Raw genomic sequence first — 19,655 nt, forward strand, 5'->3', positions numbered from 1 at the left:
AATATTGAAAAAAAATATCTTTCAGGTAATAGGCCCACTTAAGAGTCGTTTTTCTGAAATGACGTCAAGACTTGGTTTAGGTGGTGCTGGTGTAAGTATTGGGAAAGCAAAATTTCCTATTGTACTAAAACATGCAATTGACAGTGCTACTCCAGCATCAGTTCAAGAGGCATTTGCTGTTACTGGAATTTGCCCATACAATCCACAGGCCATTGATACTACACAGCTGGTGGAAGCTTCATTTGATCAACGTAACGGAGGTAATAAGATTAAATTTTGCTCATTATTTTTTTGTCAATTTAACTCAGTTTGCCCTATTATTTAAGTGTTCCGTTCCATATGGGCAATTTTACAGAAGACAATCACCAATTAGTGCAGCTGAGCGTTTCGAACGATTTTTTAATCCTGGTAGTTTATGACATAATCAGTTTGATATAATGAAGTGTAAAAAAACTTTTGAAAATGAACAAACTTGTTACATTCAAAATTTTCTAGAAAACGAAAGTGATGAACAAGTAAAGACTTGTGACAAATGTGGCCACTTTTTATCAAATCCACTCGTAAAACGTGGATTGATTCCAGCAAGTCTTGCAGACGTTCTGATGCCTCCACCAGTCAAGCCCGCCGAAGCGAAACGAAAAAAGAGGGTTGTGGCAGAGGGTCGTTTGATAAGTGGAGAAGACATGCTTAAACAGCTAAAGGTTTGTCTCTATTAAAAGTTTCATTCAGCAAATCATATGATACGTATAATGGTTAATCATATAAATTATGCATTTGAAATAGTACAACAAAAGAATGTGATACAAGCACAACTGGCCTCGCAGGAAATTACATCTCAAGAAGTCATTTTTTCGATGATATTTTAGTGCTTATGATTAAGACGCATTTTTAATACATTTTAGGAGAAAGAAGATCTTGAGAAGAAGAAAGTTGAGGACATTGAGAGGAGAAAGAAAGAAAGGGAAATGAAGAAGGAAAAGCGATTAGAAGAAGAGGAAGAGAGGCGCGCAAAAAAGAAAAAGAGAGAGGAGGAGAAGGAACTTAAACTAAACGAGAAAAGGAGAAAAGTCGAGCAAAGAAAAGAAAAAAGGAAAGAAAAAGAAGCGAATTCGGCTGCCGCTGCTGCACTTATGGCTGGAATGTATGTGTGTGAGGTGTGTGGGTTGCATGGCCTTGTAGACGATGAGGTTAATGGAAGGTTTTGGTTTGGGTGTGATGAAGAGTTATGCCAAAGGTGGTATCATGAGGAGTGCTTGACAGATTGTGAAAGGATGTATGTACAGGAGAGGTTAGAGGAAGGTGGAGATAAATGGTTCTGTAAGCGGTGTAAACCATGGTTGTATGAAGAGGAGTGAAAAACACTTATTGATAAACGTTGTTGCACATTTCTTACTAGCTTTGGTTTTAATACAAATTTGTTTGTCAAGCAATGCATTAAATCTATGTCAGTTAAATGATAAGCTATATTTGAAATTAAATTAAATATGCATATTACAATAATTTTATGATTAATTAATGAGTTTCAAAATAAAGATAAGCATAGCTATTCATACATGTTTTGCGTTTATTTTTTACTTGAATAAACCCCTAATAGTGAAACATCTGTCAGGTAGACACTCAAACGCATAACGCCATTTTCCCGTTTCATTGGTTAAAACTTAAAAGTCGTAAAACACAATACGTCATTCATATTTGGCAGTTTTCATCATTTTTTGGATATAATGTAGTAATTTTTACTGAATATATTTGGCAAATTGTTACGAATAAAATTCTATAGATGTTAAAAAAAGTTTCATCTGCTTTTGTGCTTTATCCACAATTTTAAAAATGCAATCACGCTGGCTATTTCTCAGTGGTTCATGAGGTACATACATATTCCCAGAGTTCATTTTTTTTCTCGCAAAAAAGTGCATACATCAACATTACTAGCTAAAGTTTGAGAAACGTAGAATGTTGTTAATTTACTAAGAAAAGTCAGCGAATACAGTTTAATTATCGTCTTAAAGATATGTCCGGAAACTGGTTCTGTAATGGTGAGAAATTAATCCTTTTAATGCCCTTCTTTAACCGTTCATTTTTTTATGTTATCAACTTCACCAGGTAGTATAAATTACATTTTGAGACGAGGCTAGAGCTCAAGCTTTGGTATGGCGAATTTTATTAGCATACGTATATTATCAAGAAATCAACGAACGAAAAACCTCAATTTTTGTCCGGAAACTGGTTCTCAACCATTACATGAAATAATCCAACAATCTGAATAACTTCATTATATGAAATAATCCAACAAGCTGGATAACTTGAAATAATATAATAATCTGAAGACCCTGGTGGGATTTGAACCTACAGAGGGACTAGTAATTTGAAGTCAGCAACCTTACCCACTTGGCAATGAAAGTCATTTTTGAGAAGTTCAATTTTATTGGAATGTCAGATCAAAAAAATATATACAAACACATACAAGTAAAGGTTTCCTTTGAGTTTGTGAGATACCATCTTCCAACATTCCTCCATAGAACAGGTTATTTGCTACAGCACTGATATAAGGATGGCAGCGGTATTGAGTTCTCAACAATGTAGGAACACTTCCCTGTAAAAATATTTACATACATGTAATATTGAATCTGAACAATAAGAGAACATTTTCCCTGAAAGGCATTCACAAGATATTCGGATATTTGTAATGATATCAGTTCCTGCCACTAGCCGATTCTGAGATTAAACTTGATAAGCTCACATCTATGTTCTTTCTTTAATCTTTTCACATTTATGAATTACTGAACTCGTATCATTACTATAATATATATACGAACATAAAAAATAAGAAACATTACAATATTAACATAATATTGAAGTCTCAAAGTAAGAACACTTCCTTGAAATATATTCATTCACATGCTACTGTGTTCTCAACAAAGTGTGAACATCTCCCGTTAATATAAAAGAATTATACTGAGATAGAATTTAGAATTGTTTATTGCTATCTTTACAAGCTTCAATATTAAAATATCAGAACTGTGTGCAAAATTCTAGAGTCTGGTCAGACTGGCTGACCTTGATCTGTAATGCTGTGCAGGTCAGTTATATTTTGCGGTTAAGGTTCAAAGAGAAATAGATTTATTCTACAGTCAAACCAGTTTAAAAGACCACCACCAAAGAAATAAAGGCCATCCTTCAACAATCCTTCATTGATTAAGAAGTACAAAGTAACCTCTAAATAAAGCCCACTTGTGTATTAAGGCCATGTTTGGTCTCTCACTTGAATGGCCTTTGTACACAGGTTTGTCAGTACATTTATTACACATACCATCTTAATAAGCCTGTCAAACATGGTTTGTTCAAGTCCATTCTGGTGGGCAGCATCTGCACCTTGTATTGTTGGATCCAGTTGCTGTAAAATATTCCATAATATACATCTACATACTTACAAAATTCACAAAATTATTAAACCCTTACTACCCTGCTAGAAATGAAAGTTGCTATCCTTTGGCACCGGTATAGAGCCATGCCAGCCTGCACATCAAGACATCCATGTATTCTGACCAGGCTCTATAAAAGTACTACTGACTGACCAACTTCAAATTTTCATCTTTATAAGCACAAAATTGACAATGGTCAGTTCCAAAGTTTGGAGCTGAATATGTCCATTTAAAGCTGCATGCATCAAGATGAGCAAAAAATATTTCAAGAACATCAACCTTAAGAAAAAATGAGATTTTAAGAAAAGTAAATATACTCACAATTCAAGAAATAATTTACATCTCATATACAATTAATGATTGATTTTGCAGAATTTATCACCATATTTCTACTGCATGACTTATACAGTAAGGTCTTAATTTTTTGCGTACTCTGGTCTATTGTTGAAATTTCCATAGATTTTAAGTGCTGTTTGGAATGTTTAAATTACTTTCTATTTTCACTTGACATGATATTTTACTTTTTACTAGATTCTAAAATTTTCATGAAAATTAGCATGAATCTGGAGGCATGCTGCTTTAAGAGGCTAGTTAAGGATTATCTTCCGTAAAGCAGACATTTTGTTTCCAAACCTATCTCTAGACACAAACGTCACCAACGTGCTATGAAAATCTCTTGAGATGTTGCTTTAAAGTCGGCCTAACAGTGATTTGATGCACTTTTCCAAGATAAAACTTCTGAAATACATAGTTTAAAACAACACAGTAGTGCTAATTTCTAACAAAAAAAGCTGAAGGCAGCTTTAAGAGGCAGCTTAAGGATTAACTTTCTTTCTTACATCACACAATAAACGGGTCATAAAGTACTTCATGTATAATATAATATACAGGAAATCCTGCGAGGGATGATGAATTTTACATACATTTAGATACATGTATATAAAAACAATATATGTCCATTAAAGACAGCATGCTTCATTTTCCCACGGGCACCATTAATGATAGTGTGAAACTGTAAGTGAAAATTATTACAGCTTAAAAAAGATGAAACAATTGTCTTCAAAGGTTTTTCAAACATTGACCTTTGCATAACACTGAATCAACATTTAAATATTGAGATGTTGAGAAAAATGGCATATTTGTGCTGAAATGAATTTCTGGATTATTTACATCCTTGAGGTGAGTTCCGATTTTGATGGTGAACAAGTAGAGATATTATAAACTTTTTGGTTTTTTTTTAGAAAAGTAGTAATAACACTAACTTCACTTTTTTTACTTTAAAATGGAGAATATATTTGTTACTACAAATTGAAAAATATGTTTCTTTCTCAGAACAAAACTGAAAGTACCTGCTTCATCAGATGGATAAATAACTTGATTTTACCAGAACAAATGTACAGAAATTTAGATATATAGCCAAATTTTTATTTTACCTAATAATTTTACAAAATTAAAGTAAGTCGTAATAAAGTTAAAGACCTTTTTTATATAAAATATTTTTTTGATATTATAAAGTCAATAGGGACATAATTAACTTCCTACTTTCATTTTTCAGTTACTATTTTTGGCCAAAAATTTTCATAATAATATCAATCTTGATGAAATATGATAAATGAGCTGTAAAATTACTGTAATAAGAGAAAGCCATTATTCTTCCTTGTTTAATTCTCACCTACTTAACAGTTCAGGTCACATGGCATCTTTTTAGCTTTACTGGTGAAGGAAGACCTCAGGAGCATCTCCGCCCCCTTATTTCCAGCACAGACCGGCATCTTAGTAGAACCACCGCCGTTCCGTAAGCTAGATGGATAGCTTAAATCCTCACATGAAAGAATCTTAAGTCCCTGTCAGAATCCACAGTGATGAGAGGCAAGTGATTTGAGCCGCTTCACGACAAAACCAACATAGCGCGTTTGCGATCAGCATGGATTCAGACCAGCCTGCGCATCAACGCAGTCTGATCAGGATCCATGCTGTTCGCTTTCAGTTTCTCTACTTGTTAAAGGGTTTGTAAGCGAACAACTTAGATCCTGATCAGACTGCATGGATGCGCAGACTGGTCTGGATCCATGCTGGTTGCAAACGCACTATGTTGGTTTTGTCGTGACACGACTCATTTGATGTCAAGGACCTTAACCACTTGGTCACATTACCAGTACAATCAATGTCAGCAACAATATAATCTGGTCAAACATACATCCTCTACTATCATGGGGAGCATTAACAAGAGGGTTAACCCATAACCTGCTAAAATTGTGTAATTGACTTGTCCAGTCTCAAATTCTTGAACTGTCCATGATCACTTTTGGAGATAACAAAATAAAATTTAAGCTTGGTCACTTAACTGTATAGAGCCTGTAAGACTGTATGGGTGCAGCACAGGCTAGCCTGGCTCTTTTCTGGTGGCAAAGGCTCATCACTTTGGTTCCAGCAAGTTAAGGGTCCAACAAACTAAGTTGGCTTTAGTGGTTACCGATAGCTCACAAGAGCATTGCCTATATTATCTGCAGACACTTTCAAACTTGTTAATGTGTTAACTTCTTATATAATTCAATAGAAGTTACTGCATTAAGGTGAGGATTAGTTATTAAAATATCAAACATTTCTGAAAAATATTGTTTCAAAAGTTTTCTTTCCGGAGTTTGTTGGTACATTTTTAATGAGTAACTTGCAATCAAGTAACAAATTGATGAATCAATGTACACAGTGAACTTTCAAATTAAATTCCTGCTTGTGATAATTAAATTACAAAATTCAGAATAAATTGTTGATAATTCTTAAACAATATTCACAGTTCAATTCATTTATGATAACCACTAAGACTTACATCAGTTTAAGAAAACAAAAGAAACTATCATGATTCATCAGTCCAAGTGAACAAAAGAACTTTTTTTCAGCCCAAGTGAAGTAAGCCCATAAGGCAAGTGAGCAAAAAAACCCCAAAAAAACCAACTGACATTAGCCAATATGTAAACAAAAGAAACTAACATCAGCCCAAGTGAACAAAAGAAATTATCATCACCCCAAATGAAAAAGAAACGAGAACTAAAGAAACTCCGATCAGCCAATGTAAACAAAAGAAACTAACATCAGTCCAAGAGAACAAAATCAACTTTTATCAGGCCAAGTGAACAAAAGAAACTTCCATCTGCCCAAGTGAACAAAAGACACTTCCATCTGCCCAAGTGAACAAAAGACACTGCCATGAGCCCAAGTGAACAAAAGGAACTGTCATCAGTCCAAATGATCAAAAGAAACTATCATCAGCCCAAGTGAACAAAAAAAACTAACATTAGCCCAAGTGAACAAATGAAACTATTATCAGCCCAAGTGAACAAATGAAACTTACAATTCAGTCCAAGTGAACATCAGCCCTAGTGAACAAAAGAAATTGAAATTAGCCAATGTGAAAAAAAGGAAATAAACATCAGCCAAACTGAACCAAAGAAAGTATGATCAGCCCAAGTGAACAAAAGAAACCTACACCAGTCCAAGTGAACAAAAGAAACATCAGCCCAAGTGAACAAAAGAAACCTGCACCAGTCCAAGTGAACAAAGAAACCTACAACAGTCAAAGTGAACAAAAGAAACTTACATCAGCCCAAGTGAACAAAAGAAACTAACATAAGCCCAAGTGAACAAAAAAAACTTATATAAGTCCAAGTGAACAAAAGAAACTATCATCAGCCCAATTTAACAAAAGAAACTTACATCAGCCCAAGTGAACAAAAGAAACTTACATCAGCCCAAGTGAACAAAAGAAACTGACACTGCCATCAGCCCAAGTGAACAAAAGAAACCTACAACAGTCCAAGTGAACAAAAGAAACTTACATCAGTCCAAGTGAACAAAAGAAACTTTAATCAGCCCAAGTGAACAAAAGAAACCTGCACCAGTCCAAGTGAACAAAGAAACCTACATCAGCCCAAGTGAACAAAAGAAACATACATCAGCTCAAGTGAACAAAAGAAACTAACATCAGCCCAAGTGCACAAAAGAAACTTAAATCAGCCAGAGTGAAAAAAAGAAATTGACATTAGCCAATGTGAAAAAAGAAATTTACATCAGTCCAAGTGAACAAAAGAAAGTACCAGTACTTAAATCAGCCCAAGAAAACAGTGTACAAAAAAGATAATCATTTGAATATGATACTAACATTGAATGGAAGTTACATAGAATAATATCAACTTGGGTTATTAACACATAAAGTGATAACAATTTGTTCTATATTTAGATATATAGGTCACCTTGATATAACTTATTTTTAACTCACAGTTGCATTTGTTTGTATAAATGAGTATGCATTATTCATAACTGACACAGATGTAGGAGTCTTTTTAAAAAAAGGAAGTTATGCTGGATTGATATGTTGGTATAATTTAAGTGAGAAATTGAAGAGAAATTGAGAGAGATGTAGGGGGAAAAGTTGAAAACTGGAGTTACAGGTATTTCAATCAGATTATGCAAAATTCATTTCTATTCTGAATTCATTTTAAGTAGTTTATATGTACATTGGTATTTTATTTTTATATCTTACAAATCATACAATAATTTGTTCATTAGATCATGTCCCATTACAAAATGGTACTTTGGGTAGAAAATTTGAACTCTCAATTCAATGTTTAATGAGCTTAGAAAGAAGTAAATTTAAACCTTAAGTTACACCTAGTGTTCCTCTTAAAATTATTGATATTAAATGTTTTTTGTTTGTTTTTTTGTTTTGGGTTTTACGTCACATCGACACAATATAGGTCATATCGCGACATTCCAGCTTTACTGGTGGAGGAAGACCTCAGGTGCCCTTCCGTGCATTATTTCAGGCACGAACGGATATTAAATGTAATATTGATATCTCACTGTGGCATTAAAATAATTGATATTTAATGTAATATTGATATCTCACTGTGGCATTAAAATCATTGATATTAAATGTAATACAGTCGACTCCGCTTATAACGAACTCAATGGGACATTTAAATATCGTTCGTTATATCCGAAGTTCGCTAAAAGCGAAGTAGCAACAACTTGCTGACTTGTTTGGGTGGGCAAATTTGCCGTGAAAAAGGCATACCTGTCGCTGGTTACCGGTATAATCTGTATTTTAGGCAGCGGTAATTTAATGCGGGTCATTTTATTAAACAATATATTATGAACATGGTGCATGTATTTAGACATGTAGTACTTGTCTATAAAGTGCTTACCATTTGTATTCTTTTACTATTTGTTTGTTGTTGTTTGGTTAATATTGCAAACAAAAACTTGGTTATTTTGGTAATTATCGGGTATTTACAGCAATTTATGAACTGAGGGTGCGAATTACAAATTTTCCGTAACAAGTAGGAAATTATGTTGTGAGAACATTTTAACAAAATCTTTATTCTTACCCTTGCTAACACCCGATTGAATAATTATCGGATAGCGGTATGCATGTACTGATCATAATCGAGAGCATCCCGATATTTCAATTATAACAGTTTGTTTTAACCGGTGAAATTTACATGTTTTTCGCCGTTTGGGACTTGAAAAATGGTTCACTATAGCCGAAAATTCGTTATAAGCAAGTACGAATTAAGCGATGTTATTTAATATAAAATAAAGAAGGAATCGGCGGGGGATATCAGATTTAGTTCGCTATTAACGATAATTAGTTATAAGCGAGTTTGTTATAAGTGGAGTGGACTGTATTGATATCTTGCTGTGGCATTAAATTAATTGAAATCAAATGTTATATTGTTATCTCACTGTGCATTAAAAAAATTGAAATTAAATGTAATATTGATATCTCACTGTGCATTAAAATAATTGATATTAAATGTAAAATTGATATCTCACTGTGGCATTTAAAGAATTGATATCAAATGTTATATTGATATATCTTCTGTGGCATTAAAATAATTGATATTAAATGTAATATTGATATCTCACTGTGGCATTAAAATCATTGATATTAAATTCAATATTGATATCTCACTGTGGCATTAAAATCATTGATATTAAATGTAATATTGATATCTCACTGTGGCATTACAATAATTGATATTTAATATTATATTGACATCTTGCTGTGGCATTAAAATAATTGAAATTAAATGTAATATTGATATCTCAACATGGCATTAAAATAGTTGATATTAAATGTAATATTGAAATCTCACTGTGGCATTAAATAGCTGATATTAAATGTAATATTTGACAGGTTCTACAGTATGGCTGTATTTAAACAGTTATTTGCATATATAACCTTTACTGAACCTGAACCAGAAGAAAAGGTTTATTTTGCAAGCAATCATTTATATACAGCCATATAACCTATAACAGCTCAGGATATATAACTAATCAATTATTTTTATATGGCTTAATGATAATGCACATTTGTTATGTCGCTTTTCATTGGATAATCATGACGTTTGTTTAGTTTGATATACACAGCTGCAGTCACTTTATGAAGAAAGTTTGCTGTTATAAATATTCCTGACTGGTTATATAACCATATATAAAAAGTTGTTCACAATATAATATTTCCAGGCAACCATTTATACAGGGTCACATAACTCATCAAAACATCTTAATAACTTACAGTTTAACCTGTCAATATTCATAACAAATAAAACATAACATATCAAATACAACAAAACTTCCTTAATTCATTTGAGAAAGAAATGAAATTACTTAAATTGACAGTAAAGCAGTGTATATGGTTTATATAAAAATCACAATTATACAATGAAACGTGATGCTATAAAAGTGGAGTATTATACATGTGTACAAATCATGATGGCCTTCATTGTACAAGTCATGAATAAATGTATTGTTCTGTTCTGTTCATATTTCCATAGTAAGAACATGTGTTTTAGAGATTTTATGTTGATTTATTTTACTCTATATAAATTCTATGAGTTCTATTACAGTCAAACCTGTGAACAAAGGTTATCCAAGGTAAAGACCAAACATGGCCTTTATACACAAGTGGGCTATATTTGGAGGTTTACTTTTGAAGTATATGGATGAGAAATAAAACCTGTGATTTGTAAAGAAACATCTTGTTTGAGCGAGATTGAAAAACAATTTCTTGAAAAAAATAAAAGAAATTATTTCATTGGTAAAATAATTCATATGAATCTTATGAAGTATTCTATTTTCAATTTCTGAAAATAACTTGTGTCATGACAGGAAACACAGTTTTTCAATTTGACCTAAGACCTGACGTTCAAATTGACCTAAGACATGATTTCCTCTTGTTTAACTTTTTATCAAAGCTAAAAATAATTCTGTTGCTTAGTTGAAAATCAAATGAAAATGTTATCTCAATTGTTAACATTTAAGAAAGTCTGCATTAGTAGAAATGTTCTAAATCAATATGGGAAGTTAATCTTAACTGAAGGAAGTATGAACAAAATAAAGTTAGGGTAGCTCACCTGTTGATAAAAATCATAAAAATATTTATCACATATCTTTGCCACTTTTGCTACTCTGTAAAAACTTTAAGCACTGCTGTGCATATATTTTGCATGAGGTCAATTGCATTACACAAACATAGTATAAAGCGCATATAATGTTTGCATGAAAATTAAACTATTAGTGTGTCAATGAAAAAGTGATTCTTGTTTACGGTAAACAGTTCCTATTTTCAGTATGTGATAAATATAATATTATATTTGTATAGTTTCATTGGTAAATTTATTGAACTTTTTCCATGAAATAATATTACACTTTCCAGAGGTTCGCAAAATATAAATTTATACAGCTCATTTAATAAATTCAGTATTCAGGCTCATACAATATCCTCTGATTCTATGTAAACTTCTGCTTTAATGTTCTATATTAGACCTACAGAATAACTTTCAACGATGTTATCCGTAATTTGGCAAATCCCCCCCCACCCTACAAACAAATTTTCACCATTATAGCTTAACGGTGGACTACTGGTCACAATAGATAAGTCAACCCCTGCTGCGCTTATTTCTGAAACTGTAACTGTAAACCTTTGTTTGTATCATCCCCGGATTTCCTGGGAAAAGCCCACAACATTCTCAATTCCCTGAGTAAGCCTATTTCTAATCAAATTCAAATCAACTCTTACAACTGTGTACATAGGATGTTATTCATTAAATGAATTATTTATGAAGTATATAAATCAAACTGGCACTTAGTTACGACAAAATGGAGATAAAATAAAGACTTTTTGAGTGGTTACATTGTCTGCAATGATCAGTGGACTAAAGATAAAGTTCTGGCAAATCATCACAAACATTTGAATGCATTTATCAATGGTTTGTATATAACAAAACAAAACAAATTTCTGTATACAATGAAATGTAACGAAAATATTAGCTTGAAAATAACCTATTTGTTTTTCCTTCTCTTTGGCACAGGTGAGCTTAAATTTAAAATAAATCTTTCAATTTCTGTCACAGGTAAAGATAATCACTATGTTAACTGTTATAATTTACACATTTATATGAGTCATTTCTTAACCTTCCTTATAATAAAATTCCCTTTTTTTTCTCTCTTTTATTTGGTAGAAAACTTAAAACCACACGAGAAATGGACAGACCTGCAAAACTTCACCAAGACAGCGGTGCATATTGTGAAATCTGCTTGGAATTTAATGGTGAACGGACACACGTGTATGGATTTTGTACAGACTGTAAGGAATATTTATGTAAAAGTTGCTGTGAATATCACTGTAGACCTAAACCTTCTAGAGATCATCAGCTAGTCTACAAAACCGATATGCCGGATCCAGACCATGCTGTGAAGACACTCTCGCTGTCCGGCTACCAGTGCCCAAAAATGTGTGAAACCCACCCGGACATGCCGGTCTTGTTATACTGCGATGCTCACATGAAGCAAATCTGTACCCTATGTGCTTCGATAATGCACGTGTCATGTAATACACGTGCAATAAACAGTACAGAGACGAGGTTTCTTAGTAATCTTAAAGTGGAACGAACTTTCTCGGAGATTGACCAAATCCTGACAACTTGTAAAACAAATACAGAAACTGCTGAAAACCTTTCATTAAAGAACGAAAGGCAAATGTTTGACACAATTGAAGGTGTAACGAAACTGACCGAAATGTTACAAGAGGAATTAGGAAGTGCTATGAACAGGGTCATTCTCAAAATAAAAGACTGTCATAGGGAAAATAAAGAACTGATCAATGCTAACAAAGAGGCAAACGAGAAGGCAGCAAAAAAAGCATCAGATCTTAAAAAACATCTTCAGTCATTCGTGGAAGAGAAACGTTACAGTCACCTGTATCGGGGTATTCAAAATTCTGATGACATTTTAAAGAAAATAAAAGCTATGATAAAAAGTGCAGAAACTGAAAGTAAATATAAGGAAATTATATGCCATGTTGATAAACGATTATATGAACTGATAGAAAATCCTGAACTTTTTGTACTAGTTACAGGACAGAATAACGCGAACATGTATCAGCTGTATACTGATCTCCTTGTGCCTTCAGAATATGTAGAAGGTAGAATTCCAGATAAAGTAACTCAAGGTGACTCAACAAAGAGGAATAACACTGGTGCCTATGACTATGTTTACACATATATGCTTTCCAAGCGTAAATCATGATTTACTAGGAATAAAGGTTTAAACAATTAACAATATTTACAAATTAGAAAATAAATAGGATTTAATAACAAAATGTGTATGACTATGTAAACATAGGTGTATGTGGTACATACATTCACTACATGCAAACTTTAATGAGAAAATGTTTATACTAAAAACATGTGGATTTCACTAGGTTTACAAACTTAAAATGAAGAAAACAAATAAATATTATTATTTGATTATGTTTAAAAACATGTATGTGGTACTTGCATTCTATTTGCAAAACTTGGGAAAATATATCAATATATGTCAATTATCAGTGAAAAATATATATACATTGTATACATTTTTGTGTGTGTGTGGGGATGGGGGATTTTTGGGGTTGAACCAAAGCTTACTAGCATTAAACAGAGATTAGTCTTGTAAAAGGACATAGCAGGACTGGCTATAATGGGTGGCTATGTATTGATATATTTGTATACGTTAACAAATTTAAGATAAAGAAAGTACAAATGTATACTGATAAATAGGACTACATATATATAAGGTGCATCTCAGATATCTTTTATCCATAATCCACATGATGATAAAACACATGTTTGCATAACAGTTTGCCCTTTCTAAAGAATAAAAAATTAGTCTTTTCTGACACATAATGTGCCTTCAAGAGTTTTATGATAATAAGACAGACATAGAACCATATTAAGTATTTTCAGGTCATCTTTACTACAATCTGCTCTCCATCCCCACACACAAAAAAAAAACACATTTAATTGTTGTAACATTAAAGTGCCGGGACCGAAACTGTTAGATTAATAAATTAAATCCTCCAAGCCTACTCCAGTGGATGACATGCTGTATCTCTGTCAAACTTTATTTTTTATGTTATAATCTGTTAAAATGAAAGACAGGCATTAATTTCCTTGTACAATTATTATTATTTTGACAGATATAATTATGTATGCATTTACAATGTGATATAATTTAGGAAATGATTAAAACAGTGTTGGTGTTCACTGATTTGTTGAGATGTAATTCTCATGGTGCTAGTAAGTGACAATAAGTTGAGTTGACCATATTACCAGGAAAAAACCTCACTGGCAAAAAACTCCATTTACAATTTATTTCAATTTTAATTTTTTTTTTTAATTTTAATTTTAGTTTATAATGAATCTAAATAAAACATGTCCATTACATAATTTCAGCAGGATAAGGATTATGCAATCATCATCGTTTTTAACAGCAAGTTCGAGGACTAATCCAGAATTATCCAGACTTTGTTTTTTTGTCACATATTTTTCATGTCGGCTTCATTGAATTTATATTTATGTAAAGTTCAATCTTTCATCTCATTAATCGTAAAATACAATTTACTTAATGTTGTCCAGTACAGTTTTAGTCTGCATTAAATAACAATAGTAATATTTATACAAATGTTGAACTGTTTGTTTGTTCGTTTATTTGATTGATTTTACGTCACACCCTCATAGTATAGGTCATATGGTCCCAGTTTTACTGGTGGAGGAAGACCTCAGGTACCCTTACATGCATTATTTCAGGCACATACAAGCACCCGAGTAGAACCACCAACATTCCGAAAGCAAGCTGGATAGCTTCCTCACATGAAAGAATCCAAAGTCTCTGTGGGGATTCAAACCCACAGCAGTGAGGGGCAAGTGGAAATGTTGACAAATTGTCAGGTTCAAATATATTAAGTATATTTAAATGACAAAGTGGAAATAAATAGACTTTTTGCCATAATTCCTTTCCATTTTATAATCAATTTCGTATGAATGATAAATAACTTGTGTGGCCAACGAAAATTTCTGTAAATATCCAACAGAATTTACCTTTAATGTTCAATTTATAACAAGAGCCACCGCCGGGCGGGGGCAACGCTCGACTTTTACTTTCTCTAAAAGCAACAAAGAAATGTTTGAACAAAATATTAACGTTTCCTTTTTTATAAAATTAATCATTCTGTTTTGTCACATTAGTTATGTCTATATATTTTATATATATAAATTTACTAATTTATATATATATAAATAGAGACACCCAATTCGAAGTCACATGGTGGTGTCACGTGGTGAAGGCTCTGTGGTGGAGTCACGTTGTGTATTCATGTGGTGGAGTCACGTGGTGGAGTCACGTGGTGGAGACACATGGTGAAGTCACGTGGTGAAGTCACGTGGTGAAGTCACGTGGTGGAGTCACGTGGTGGAGTCACGTGGTGAAGTCACGTGGTGGAGTCACGTGGTGGAGTCACGTGGTGAAGTCACGTGGTGAAGTCACGTGGTGGAGTCACGTGGTGGAGTCACGTGGTGGAGTCATGTGGTGGAGTCACGTGGTGGAGTCACGTGGTGAAGTCATGTGGTGGAGTCACGTGGTGAAGTCATGTGGTGGAGTCACGTGGTGGAGTCACGTGGTGGAAGTCACGTGGTGGAGTCACGTGGTGAAGTCACATGGTGGAGTAACATGTGGTTAGTCACGTGGTGAGTCACGTGGTGAAGTCATGTGTTGGAGTCACGTGGTGGAGTCACGTGGTGAAGTCACGTGGTGGAGTCACGTGGTAGTCACATGGTGAAGTCACGTGGTGAAGTCACGTGGTGGAGTCACGTGGTGAAGTCACGTGGTGGAGTCACGTTGTAGTCACATGGTGGTATCACGTGGTGGTGTCACGTGGTGGAGTCTCGTGGTGTAGTCACGTGGTATAGTCACGTGGTGAAGTCACATGGTGGAGTCACGTGGTGGAGTCATGTGGTGGAGTCACGATAAACAACAAGGTCTTGTCTTTAAGTATGTTCTGTTATAATATGAAGTTGATCCCTTCAATAATAGCAAAGTAACAGCCAGTTACAGCCAAAACAAAGTCAAGGTCATTCATGAGTGAAGGTCAAGGTCTGTCAGGTTATTTTTAAGGGATATCCTTGAAGATTATTATGTTCAAGTTTGAAGACAATCCATTCAAAAATAACAAAGTTACAGCCAATAATAACAAAAAACATGAAAATTTCAATCATTTGACCTTCAAAGTCAAGGTCATTTATGAGTGAAGGTCAAGGTCTGTTGGGTTATTTTTAAGGGTTATCCTTGAAGATTATTATGTTCAAGTTTGAAGACAATCCATTCAAAAATAACAAAGTTACAGCCAATAATAACAAAAAACATGAAAATTTCAATAGTTTGACCTTCAAAGTCAAGGTCATTTATGAGTGAAGGTCAAGGTCTGTTGGGTTATTTTTAAGGGTTATCCTTGAAGATTATTATGTTCAAGTTTGAAGACAATCCATTCAAAAATAACAAAGTTACAGCCAATAATAGCCAAAAACATGAAAATTTCAATAATTTGACCTTCAAAGTCAAGGTCATTTATGAGTGAAGGTCAAGGTCTGTCAGGTTATTTTTAAGGGATATCCTTGAAGATTATTATGTTCAAGTTTGAAGACAATCCATTCAAAAATAACAAAGTTACAGCCAATAACAGCATGAACAAGCAAAAATTGAACTTTTAACTTTTAAGGTTAGTGTGGTCTACTGAAAGGTCTTGTCCCAAGGGTGGTTGTGGCCAAGTATGAAGACAATACACCAAGAAATAAAAAAGTTATGATCCAGGTACAAGTTTGCGGACGGGAACGGCAACGGCGACCCGACTATAACAATACCTCTACTTTTTTTTTCAAAAAAAAAAAAGTCGAGCTAAAAAGAGTGGGGTAGTTTTTTTTAATATTTTAGGCAGATTTATTTTTCATCCTTAACATTTTTTAATATCAACTGTTACTTAATCATCATTATAACAGTCAATACATGTATTTTTATTGAAATATACAGTCATTTCAGTAAACCTTGAATGACAATTAAAAAATGAGCATTTAATCACTTTAAGTATTGCATCAGATCTGAAATTTGATATATTTCAAACATCCCCATTATGCTGATTTCAGATAAAAAAAAAATTCAAATAACTTTATAAACCACAAGATATAAACACAATGAACACTTGTCTTTTTTGTATGTTATAACTTCCTTAACTTAAACATATAAGTTGGATTTTTTTCATCTTACAATATCTATTAAACATATAACTTATCTTTTTTTTCGTTTTACAATATCTACAATTTGTCAAAAATCATAAACAAAACAATTATTCGAGCTAGTTTTTGCTGGGTTTTAAGTCACACCAACCATACATATATAAAGGATATAATATTATATACAAATGTAGTTAAGGCAACTATCCAGCTTTAATGGTGGATGTCCCTTTTTGCATTTTTTTTTTTAAAAAAGATCAACCAATCACCATTAACAACTAGCTGGCTGAATAGCTTCCTCAATTGAGTGAATTATTCAAAATGTCCTTTTGTGGCAATCAAACTTCAAACCCAAAGCAGTAAGATGCCATTGATTCAAAGTTCATGAATTTTACCACTGAGCCAGAAAGGTCTCTATAACTGTAATAAAACCACTTACAGTAGATATATATAATTCTGTATAAGAGAACATAGTTACCTTCGGATCACCAACAAGTAGAAGTTTTTGGCATGCAAATCTTGCAATAGGTAGCAGTGATGCCGGCTCTGTCATCTGACTACATTCGTCAAGGAGAACAAGCTGTAATATAACTACAGACATTACAGTCAGTAGAACAAGCTGTAATATAAATACAGACATTACAGTGAGTAGAACAAGCTGTAATATAACTACAGACATTACATTCTGTAGAACAAGCTGTAATATTACTACAGACATTACAGTCAGTAGAACAAGCTGTGATATAACTACAGACATTACAGGCAGGAGAACAAGCTGTAATAAATTTACAGACATTACAGTCAGTAAAACAAGCTGTAATAAAACTACAGACATTACAGGCAGTAGAACAAGCTGTAATAAAACTACAGACATTATAGTCAGTAAAACAAGCTGTAATAAAACTACAGACATTACAGGCAGTAGAACAAGCTGTAATAAAACTACAGACATTATAGTCAGTAGAACAAGCTGTAATAAAACTACAGACATTACAGTCAGTAGAACAAGCTGTAATAAAACTACAGACATTACAGTCAGTAGAACAAGCTGTAATATAACTACAGACATTACAGTCAGTAGAACAAGCTGTAATATAACTACAGACATTACAGTCAGTAGAACAAGCTGTAATAAAACTACAGACATTACAGTCAGTAGAACAAGCTGTAATATAACTACAGACATTACAGTCAGTAGAACAAGCTGTAATATAACTACAGGCATTACAGTCAGTAGGATAAGCTGTAATATAACTACAGACATTACAGTCAGTAGAACAAGATGTAATATAACTACAGACATTACAGTCAGTAAGACAAGCTGTAATATAACTACAGACATTACAGTCAGTAGAACAAGCTGTAACATAACTACAAACATTACATTCAGTAGAACAAGCTGTAATAAATTTACAGACATTACAGTCAATAGAACAAGCGGTAATATAACTACAGACATTACAGTCAGCAAATCAATGTTTAATGTTTATTACAGGAACTAATGCAAATATCTGTAAAACATTCTTAAAGCATTATCATACATTTTAAATTTTATTTTAATCTCATGGTCTTATACGGTTATATGCAAAATCAGACATAAATAACATTGCAAGACATTACACATATATGATATTGCAAGAAATCACACATATATGACATTGCAAGAAATGGCACATATATGACATTGCAAGAAATCACACATATATGACATTGCAAGAAATGGCACATATATGACATTGCAAGAAATCACACATATGTGACATTGCAAGAAATCACACATACATAACATTGCAAGAAATCACACATATATAATATTGCAAGAAATCACACATACATAACATTGAAAGAAAACACACATATATAACATTGCATGATATCCCCCATATATGACATTACAAGAAATCTGACATATATGACATTACAAGAAATCTGACATATATGACATTGCAAGAAATCACACATATATGACATTGCAACAAATCTGACTAATATGACAGTGCAAGAAATCACACATATATGACATTGCAAGAAATCTGACATATATGATATTGCAAGAAATCTGACATATATGACATTGCAAAAAATCAAATGTATAATATCATTGCAAAAAATCACACATATATCATTGCAAAAAATCAAATATATATGACATTGCAAGAAATCACACATATATGACATTGCAAGAAATCACACATCTATGTTATTGCAAGAAATCACTCATATATGACATTGTAAGAAATTACACATATATGTCATTGCAAGAAATCAAATTCTTTTAAAGACTAGCATGAAGCATTATACGCATGAGGTAAATCAATGCTGTTTTCCACCTTCTGAGTTGCTAGTTGAAAATTTGACAGGCTTATGCCATCAGATTTGAGCAAGCTCAACATCTAAGTCCCTTTAGTCTGACCAGCTTCTTTACTTTTGACTGCCCAATTTTAGTATTGATGATATAAAACCCTTTAACCAACAATGGCTGGTACCAAATTCATAGAACAAGTTTATTGCACAAATTTAGTATGGTATATACAGATTGAAGACTTCATATAACTTTACAGTTATGTAAAATACTGGAATATTAAGTCTATATACTGAATTTTGTGTAAAACATATATCATAATAAGTAGCAATG

The 19,655-nt window shown here is 33.0% G+C and overlaps 3 protein-coding genes across 4 annotated transcripts in view; 2 read left to right on the forward strand and 1 right to left on the reverse strand.

Annotated features, from left to right (window-relative positions):
• Nucleotides 1-17,594, reverse strand: part of LOC132733057 (protein ZGRF1-like) — a 31,644-nt gene extending 14,050 nt beyond the window's left edge. The window contains exons 1-3 of the mRNA XM_060719643.1: nucleotides 17,499-17,594; nucleotides 3,308-3,391; nucleotides 2,462-2,590 (exon numbers count right to left, since the gene is read on the reverse strand). Coding sequence (XP_060575626.1) covers nucleotides 2,462-2,590; nucleotides 3,308-3,391; nucleotides 17,499-17,573 — 288 coding nt within the window. The 5' untranslated portion in view covers nucleotides 17,574-17,594. The remainder of the gene's footprint in view (nucleotides 1-2,461; nucleotides 2,591-3,307; nucleotides 3,392-17,498) is intronic.
• On the forward strand, nucleotides 7-1,548 carry LOC132733061 (zinc finger CCCH domain-containing protein 13-like). The gene is made up of 3 exons (XM_060719648.1): nucleotides 7-260; nucleotides 496-701; nucleotides 903-1,548. The coding sequence occupies exons 1-3, from the start codon at nucleotides 59-61 to the stop codon at nucleotides 1,353-1,355; spliced, it is 861 nt and encodes a 286-aa protein (XP_060575631.1). The 5' UTR covers nucleotides 7-58; the 3' UTR covers nucleotides 1,356-1,548.
• LOC132733058 (E3 ubiquitin-protein ligase TRIM33-like) lies at nucleotides 4,319-13,334 on the forward strand. 2 transcript variants are annotated; one of them, XM_060719645.1, is made up of 2 exons: nucleotides 4,319-4,598; nucleotides 11,942-13,334. In XM_060719645.1, exon 2 carries the CDS (start codon nucleotides 11,964-11,966, stop codon nucleotides 13,005-13,007), a length of 1,044 nt encoding a protein of 347 aa, XP_060575628.1. In that variant the 5' UTR covers nucleotides 4,319-4,598; nucleotides 11,942-11,963; the 3' UTR covers nucleotides 13,008-13,334. The 2 variants fall into 2 exon arrangements, with proteins under 2 accessions (XP_060575628.1, XP_060575627.1); XM_060719644.1 differs by lacking the exon at nucleotides 4,319-4,598 and adding an exon at nucleotides 7,702-7,864 and having other exon boundaries at nucleotides 11,942-13,333.
• Nucleotides 17,595-19,655: the final 2,061 nt, after the last annotated feature.

This window comes from Ruditapes philippinarum, unplaced genomic scaffold (assembly GCF_026571515.1).
Source record: "Ruditapes philippinarum isolate M1 unplaced genomic scaffold, ASM2657151v2 ctg463_1_1_1_1, whole genome shotgun sequence".
Classification (NCBI taxonomy): Eukaryota; Metazoa; Mollusca; class Bivalvia; order Venerida; family Veneridae; genus Ruditapes; species Ruditapes philippinarum.